An 8887-nucleotide genomic window follows, 5' to 3' on the forward strand; every position below is an offset into this window, starting at 1 on the left:
ATATATATATATATATATATTTTTTTTATATTTATATTTTTTTTACCAAAACATTTTATTATAATAATTATATTATATATATAATTATATGTATATAAAATATATAATATATATTTTTATTTTAAAATAAATATATAATAATAAAATATAAAATATAAATATAAAATACGTTGTGTGGTTTTTTGTATGTGGGGTGTTTTATATAATCTATATTGGGTATCTAAAATTTTCTATTTTATATATATATATAATATATTATATATATATATATTATTATAATATGTGGGTGTGTGTGTGTTGGGTGTTGTTGGGGGTGTGTGTGTGTGTGTGGGTGGGTGGGGTTTTTTATATATATATATATATATATATATATATTTTATATTATTTTATAAAATATATTATTTTAAATACACACACCTATATACGTTTTGGTGTGTGTTTGAGGGGGTGTATAACATATCTATATCTAATCTATCTATCTTTCTATCTATCTATCTACTATTATTTGAAAAATATATATAAAGAAATATTAAGAATATATATATATATGGAGTATATATAATAAAAGTATGATATATTTCAAATATAATATATATATAAAATATAAGATGGAAAAGAATAGAAGATAAGAGTAAAATATAAATATTTAATAAAATATGTATATGTTTATTTTATTTCATATATTTGGGGATAAATAAAAAATTAATTATATTTTCTTATATAAAAGTATATATATAAAATAAAAAAATAATATATATATATTATATTATATATATATAGTATATATATATATAAATATTTTTTTATATAAAAATTTTAAAATTTTTTTATATTTTATTTAATTTAATTTTTTTTAAATATATAAAATTTTTTTATATATTTTTATATAATTATATATTTTATAAATTTATTATATATATTATTATATATTATATATATATATAATATAAATATATATAATTATATATAAATAATTTAAATAGATATAGATATATTTATAATATATTATATAAAAAAAACAAAAAAAAAAAAAAACACACCAAATTTTAAAAAAACACACACACAAACACCACACAACACATAAAAAATAAAAAATTAAAAATATTATATTTTAAATATATATATTTTATATATATTTTATATATATGTTTTTTTTTTTTTTTTTACGGTAGTTTTTATGTTTGGCGGGCCCTGGTAAATTTTTTGGGCTGTGGTTGTTGTTGGGTTTTTTGGTTTGAATTTTAAAGGGGCACAGAAAAATTGGGTAAAGTTTTGGTTTGAAAAAGATAAGATTTGGGGACCCATTTTAAACGAAATATTTCCCTTTTGGAATGGAAAACTTCTTCTGAAAATAGTCCCCGGGTTTAACAAATGTTGTAAGCCCCGGGTTTATAAGGTTTGTAAGGTTGTTTAAACTTTTTAAATTGAGGAATATAGTGAGATAATAAAGGGGCCGGGGGGAAAACCCGGAAAAGTAGGTTTCCCGTAGGTACTGGTGAAGAAATATTTATGGAAAAATTAAAGCAAGTATCAAGAAATGTAGTGTATTATTTTTTCAATTTTACAAGTGAAATTTAAAGTTGGGGGGGTTGTGAATTCAAGTATGAAAAGGGAAAAGGGGTTTAAAGTGAGAGGGGTCGTTAAAAAAATAAGAAAAATATATTTCCCTGTAAAGACAAAAAATAGGTTTGAAATTAGCAGGGCAATTATTTAACCAAGCTTGTTTTGGTGGGAAAAGGGGTAAGGCGTAACCCAAGGGGAAAGTGGGGATTCCCTTGTACCCCCCTCTATTTTCGTGTAAATAGAGTTTTAAAAATTTAAAACCCAAAAAACGAATTTTTGGGAGCTATATCCAATAGGGTTTTTTTTTAAAAAATTTCTTATTTAGGGGCCGTACAAGTTTAAGAGTATGAGGCAGTTTTTTTTGTAATTTTGCAGTTTGGGTTTTTTTTAAGGGGGAACATTGGGAAAAAATGATTCTATGGGCAAAAATTGCCATTTGTGACAGGGCGTAGTGGTTTTAAGGGGCCCGATTCTTTTATAAACGAGAAAGATTAAATATACAGGTATATATAAATATATTGACATAATATTATATGGGTAAATAAACATAAAAAAAATTAAAATATATATATTAAAAAATTTTTTTTTAAATGTATATATACACACATACTATCTCTTCTCTCTCTCTCTCTCCCTTTTCCCCCTCTCTCTTCTATTAAAATATATAAAATATATATAAATATATTTATAAAATGGGATAAAATACACACTACATAATCATCTATTATAATATTTTAATCTATATCAAATATTATATAAAATATATATATATAAAATAAAATATTTTATACACAATACCCCCCCACACAAAACACCCACACACACCACACAAACACACACACACACACACAACACACACAATATATATAATATATATATATATATTTTATATATATATATAATATTTACATTTTTTAAAATATTTATAAACATATATGTATAAGCCCATACATATATATTTATATATATATATATATATATATATATATATATACACATATATTATACATATATTTATATATATTAATATATATATATACATATATATATATATATATATATATAATATATATATATATATATATATGTATATATATACATAAATATATATATATATATATATATATATATATATATATATATATATACACACAACATATATATATATGTTTGTGTGTGTGTGTGTATTTGTGTGTATTATATGTACACATATATGTATATATACCGTTAGGTGCGCGCGAGATCCCAGCGGACGACCTGCGGTGGAGGTGACACCAATTATAGTTGTTTTTTAATTACGTACATAGGCCTTCCCCTGTGGCTTACACACCTGAGCTGCCACCACCCACTTATTTGCGTGTGGGAACGCGTATATGTGCGTGTGTGTGAGATATGAATACAAGAGTATGTGCAGAAAGATAAAAACGTGTGTGTGCATGCGTGTGTGTGTGGAGTACGTGTATGACAGAGTTGGTAAGCGTGTTTAAACCGAGGGGGAGGACGCGCACGCGAGTACACCTCACACTCGCGAGTCTCGACTTTACTAGCGTAATTAGGAAGCTGTACCTAAATGCTTCGTCCAACAGTATTTGAATGAAATCCCTCTGCAGATCGTTCACGCGTATATGTGCGTGTGTTGTGTGAGATAGAATACAAGAGTATGTGCAGAAAGATAGAACGTGTGTGTGGAGTACGTGTATGACAGAGTTGGTAAGCGGTTTAAACCGGGGGGGAGGACGCGCACGCGAGTACACCTCACACTCGCGAGTCTCGACTTTACTAGCGTAATTAGGAAGCTGTACCTAATGCTTCGTCCAACAGTATTTGATTGAAATCACTCTGCAGATCGTTCACAACAACGTTTGTATGGAATTCCTTCGTTAACAACCCAACTAGCGTCCCTGTGCGCGGGGTCTTTAGTGATCAGGCGCCCACAATGCTCAATCGCTGGTTTCCTCTTTTTAGACTTCAAACGAACCTGCTACGATTTGTTGATAAACAAATTCTCCGGCAAGGGAACCTCGTTTTATCGAATCTTCTACTTTATTTTCGCACCTGGCTTTTAATTTTAGGCCCACTAACCATTTAAGGAGGTAGTAACTTTTCATTATAATTTATTATTTCCAAGTTGAAAATCGTTCATTCCTCTCATTTGTCATTGTATTATTGAGGGTCTTTATCATTGGGTTTCATTTCTCGTTATTTATCGATTCATTCTAGTCACTTTTTTTTTACCTTTACAGGCGTATATTCTTAGTGAAAGGTTATTATAATACCTATAAAATCTCAGAATATGATTGAATTATATCTTAATATTTCCAAGTCGCCGATCCTTTTAACTTCACACATGTTTACATTGCCTTTCCTTTACCTTTACAATAATCATTTTGGTGAGGAACTCATTGAAAATTAAAATAAGGGTTCAAATCAGGAGTATATTTTAAAAAGAACAAAAAAAACAGTTGGGGGGTTTATTTCAGCATTAATAAAAATTGGAATTACTTAAAAAGCACAAAATAAAATAAGGAACAATGTAAAATAGATGAACAATATAAAATAAAGAGGCACCGGGATTTCCTAATAATGGCTCTAAACTGCTACCCTGCCACTACGACCTGTCTACCCCGCGCGTACACAACCACTTACGCCGACCAGCTAAACCCCTGTCTCTCCGGCCTCCTTGCCCCAATCACCCCCTCGAGCAGAAGACCCGACCGTCACCACTTAAGGTGGCTAGATCAACTTTGACCCCGCCCATTTCCTTGGCCGACGGTTCTCTCACGGGTGCTCCACATTTTAAGAAGTAAAATGTTGCATATGTGCTCTAATAAAATATCCCTAGACTTAAAAACTAACCATTCTAAAATTAATAAAATATGGGAATTAAAATGGAAATACAACAAAAATGCATTAAAATATATATATATATATTAATATATATATATATATATATATATATATATATATATATATATATATAATATGAAATACCAAAGCAAAAATAAAAACCAATAAACGAGATATAAGAAAAATATCAAAATGGCTAAGGGATCACATCTAGAAAGTTAATGGATAAAAAGAACTTTCAAACCGAATACCCTAAATTTAAAAAATAATCCCCCAAAGTATAATTTTCTTTAATGCGGACCCCATGCTCTAATTTGTAGCAGTAACTATCACCTCGGGCCTTTAACAAATTTCCAGAATTATCCCATGAACATTCGTCACGACATGAAGTTGGTAGTGGATCAACGACGAGTTCATAGACGATGAGAAAAATCGGGGGGAGCAGCGTCTGATGACGGAGCTGGCCACGACACCTCAACCACAGACTCGTTTTCGTAGGAGGCTCGTCTTGCTTTCTGCTTCTCTTGCAACTGTTGCATGAATAATCCGTCTGTTAAGAGATGGCATCAGGATTTCTACTGCAAAGAGAGTACGTGAGTGAGTAACAGGATTTATGCTGTGGAGATACAGCTGCAGAATTAGATATCATTAAGAAAACCCATTGGTGCCACGACCCATACAAAACAAGACAGCCATCTGGCTGCTACCAACCACCTGAGCCATCAACACCTTTTTACTTGTTAGTTACCGATCCCAGCATCCGGAATAACAGCCTATACTTCGTCTTCTGAATCGTTCGGGGCCTCAGGATTGACTGGTTCTTCATCTGCCTCTTGCTCATTCAAGGGTTCAATTTCTGTTCGGGCGACATACGGACGTAATCGGTTTGCGTGGATAACCATAATCGTAACGGCGGTCATAGGATGCTGCACGGCGTATGTTACTGGACCAATACGTCGTCTTATTCTCACTGGACCGCTAGGGCGGCGTGGCGGCCGCGCTGTTGTGGGCAGGTTCTCCTTTACAAGGACGAGGTCGTCTGGATGGAACTCGTGCGGGCGACGTAGGTTTCCAATCGTGGTCCTGCGCCCAGCGTCTACGAGCTTCGCGGAACATCTGAACGGCTATTTCTCTGGCTGCCTGCAGGCGCTGTCGGTACGTAGCGGCTGCGGTCTCGTCCACGTCCTGTTGGTTCGTGTTGCCTACGGGGGAAAATAGGTCTCGTCCTGTCAGAAGAAATAGGGGCGTGTCATTACGCTTCTGTGGGGCCGATGTGTTGAGCAAATGGGAGCAAATCGTCCCAATCCTCGGGATGCTCAGGCTGAGAGTGGCTAAGGCATCCTTTATCACACGGTTGGCCCTTTCTACCATGCCATTTGCCTGTGGGTGGTAAGCTGTAGTAAAAAATGGTGCGAATTTTCAAGATCCTACATACATCTGTTAATAACCTATTTGTAAACTCGGTACCTCTGTCTGTCAGTAGGGCTTTTGGTGGACCAAAGAGTGTAAGATACTCCTTTAAGATCGCCTCGGCTACTGTTTCGGCGTCTTTACTAGGCAAGGCTATCATCTGAATAAACCTAGTGAGATGGTCAATCAGGACCAGCACATACCGATTTCCTCGTGCAGAATGATGCAAATCTACAAGGTCTGCTGATACTCGGTCGAATGGACCTGTAACATCTGGCATATGTTCTAAGTATGCCCGTCTAGTGAGGCCTTTGCGTCTCTGACAAGGTACACCAAGATTTAACGTACCGTCGTGTCTCGGCGAGCATACCGGGGAAATAAATTCTTTCTCGCAGTCTACAATAAGTCCGAAAAATCCCAGGGTGTGCTGCTGTGGGGTCGGAATGCGCATATTTCAGTGCTGCTCGTAAGGTCGTCGGGATAACAATTTGGGCAACCACTCTTTCTGGGAGAGTACGGAGATGGAATAACACCTCTTCCCGTAACTCAAACTCATCAAGGGGGACGGGAAAACGTCCTCTCGGCAATCTCTCTTCACATAAGTAAGTTATCATTTCATTCCACAGTGGGTCCTGCACTGCTCAGCGGCTATATTCTGTGGATTTAAAAGGGATTATTCTCCTGATCGACAGGGTTCACATGTCTACTGAGTAAATCTGGGACATGATGGGCTTTCCCTGGTTTGTAGATAAGCTCATAATTGTGCATTGACAACTCATGCCCCCACCGAGTCATCCTAACAGATTTCGTTGCTTGTTTAAAGACTGAAACCAGCGGGCGGTGATCGGTGTAAATGATAAATCTGCGACCGTAAAGATATGGATTATAATGCCTAACTGCCTCCACCACAGCAAGAGCCTCCAAATCAATAGTGGCGTAGTTTTTGTTCGGCATCCCTTAGCTTGCGGGAAAAATATGCCACAGCATGAGGGTGACCATCGGCATCGCGCTGCATCAGGCACGCGCCGATTGCAACGCCAGAAGCATCTGTATGCAATTCGAAGGGCTTAGTAAAGTCTGGTTTGCTTAAACAAGGGGATATAGTTAATGCGTGCTTGAGCTGGTCGAAAGCCTTCTGATGGTTGATTTCCCAATGGAATTTCATGTTTTTCTTTACCAAGTTAGTTAGGGGATTTGCAACCTCTGCATAGTTTGGTATATGGCGTCGGAAGAAACCGGTCGCTCCTAAAAATTGTCTGACCTGCCTGGGTGTACGAGGGGGTTTCATCTTGGCAATCGCCTCTACCTTCTCCGGGTCTGGTAAGACTCCTTGTGGTGTGATCAAGTGGGCCAAGAAACTTAAACGTATCTACTGCAAATCGGCATTTCGCAACATTCAGACGAAAACCTGTGCGAGGGAAAGCAGCCCTAATGTCTCATGAAGGTGCTCAAGGTGCTCCTCAAACGAGCGTGAATACACAACGACGTCGTCCAAATATGCTAGTGCGTGACGCCCTAAAACAGGATTGAGCACCGCGGCGATCGCACGCTGAAACGTAGATGGAGCCGTGGCGAGGCCGAATGGCATTCGACGGAACTAAAAAAACGAAGCGCGCGGCTCTCATACTTCTGGAATGCAGATCTAGCGTCTAACAGGAAAAAACCCCTGAGTGCCTGATAATTCATCTATTGCCTGATCAAGCCGAGGAATCGGATAGGCGTCGGCAATAGTAATCTTATTTAATTTTCGGTAATCTACACAGAATCGTGCCGTTCCGTCTTTCTTAGTAACGAGCACCACGGGGGATAACCAAGGGGAGGCAGAGTGCTCTATAATTCCATCTGCGAGCATCTTATCACATTCGGAGCGGATTTGAGTGCGGGTACGCTCGGGTAATCTCCATTGTTTCGTGCGTATGGGCTCTTGACTTGTCGTACGAATATTATGTTGCAAATGGGGGATCGTGCCCATGGGGACTCCGATCAAACAAGGAAGCATGGTTGCTAAGTAATCTTAGTAATGCTTCTCGCCTAACTGACCCAAGATGTGCAAGATCGGCCTTAGGAATTTCGACCGTTCGCCTGTAGAGGTCGTTACAGCATTCACCTCACATGAACAATTTGAAAATACCTGGAAATCATCCTCGGCATATCCAAAATCATTTAAACCAAACTCTTGATCAAAATCATCTTCAAAATCAACAAACTGACCATGTAATTCTTCATCAAGATCCAAATTATGTTTAAAATTTACATCCTCTGCATTCAAAGATTGTACATTATGGGAACTTTTCGCCTGCCATTTACATTCGTAATTAGGCTGTGGATCATTGGATGGTTCAACCTCAGATTCTATTACTCGGGTAATGGACTCTAGTTTAGCAATAGGAAAACCTGGCTCGAAAATGACTGGCTTCTCACGGTCGTTAACCACCCATACACTAAGTTCATTATCTTTTACATTCAAGACTGAATAGGGGACAAGAACCTGTGTCGTTTTCCCTATGACTTCACTCACAGTATCGTGTAACCCATCAGCTATACAATGAATAAATCGGCCGGCACGCGGCGGGCAAACTGTAGCTGTTAAGCATCGTGCCGTCGCTGCTACTCGGGACGCGCTTCGAGAGCTGCTCTTATTTGGCGAGTGACGACAGGGCAAAGAGAGTAATCCTAAGGATGAACAATCGGTAAACTGTACCGCGATTTTAATACCGTTAAACAATGCATAACTACGGACAGGAGAGTGGTTAAGGACCATTTTAAAATTGAATCTCCGAATGAAATCCACTCCGAGGAGAATATCTCCCGGAAATCTTATGCTATCATCAACCACACGTACAGCGTGAGTACATTTAACTCTTTCAGATAAGGTAAAGAGAAGTGTACAAATTTCGGCTGCACGGAAGGACTCTCCCGACGCGCCTCGTAAGGTGAAAGGATGGCCTTGTGAAATCTTTGTAACTGAGAGACGAAACTCTTACGTACAATTGTAACTCACTGCGCTATCATGAAGCAGGTGTTTATTATTTCAATGGCTACTAGCGGTGGAAACTTTGTACTGCAC

At 36.9% G+C, this 8887-nt stretch overlaps 1 protein-coding gene across 1 annotated transcript; it reads right to left on the reverse strand.

Annotated features, from left to right (window-relative positions):
- Positions 1-5388: 5388 nt before the first annotated feature.
- On the reverse strand, positions 5389-6615 carry LOC119571309. Its single transcript, XM_037918687.1, has 3 exons — positions 6520-6615; positions 5878-6250; positions 5389-5804 (listed from the first exon to the last, which is right to left on the reverse strand). The coding sequence occupies exons 1-3, from the start codon at positions 6613-6615 to the stop codon at positions 5389-5391; spliced, it is 885 nt and encodes a 294-aa protein (XP_037774615.1).
- Between the last annotated feature and the right edge of the window lie 2272 nt (positions 6616-8887).

This window comes from Penaeus monodon, unplaced genomic scaffold (assembly GCF_015228065.2).
Source record: "Penaeus monodon isolate SGIC_2016 unplaced genomic scaffold, NSTDA_Pmon_1 PmonScaffold_589, whole genome shotgun sequence".
NCBI lineage: Eukaryota > Metazoa > Arthropoda > Malacostraca > Decapoda > Penaeidae > Penaeus > Penaeus monodon.

What these genes read in the sequence shown, in the direction of transcription:
- LOC119571309 (XM_037918687.1), bottom strand. Translation starts at nt 6,615, where the DNA reads ATGACTCGGTGGGGGCATGAGTTGTCAATGCACAATTATGAGCTTATC. An exon ending in CAGATTTACTCAGTAGACAT is followed by an intron (nt 6,251 to 6,519) that starts GTGAACCCTGTC and finishes CCGACCCCACAG; the next exon opens with CAGCACACCCTGGGATTTTT. An exon ending in AGCCCTACTGACAGACAGAG is followed by an intron (nt 5,805 to 5,877) that starts GTACCGAGTTTA and finishes TTTTTACTACAG; the next exon opens with CTTACCACCCACAGGCAAAT.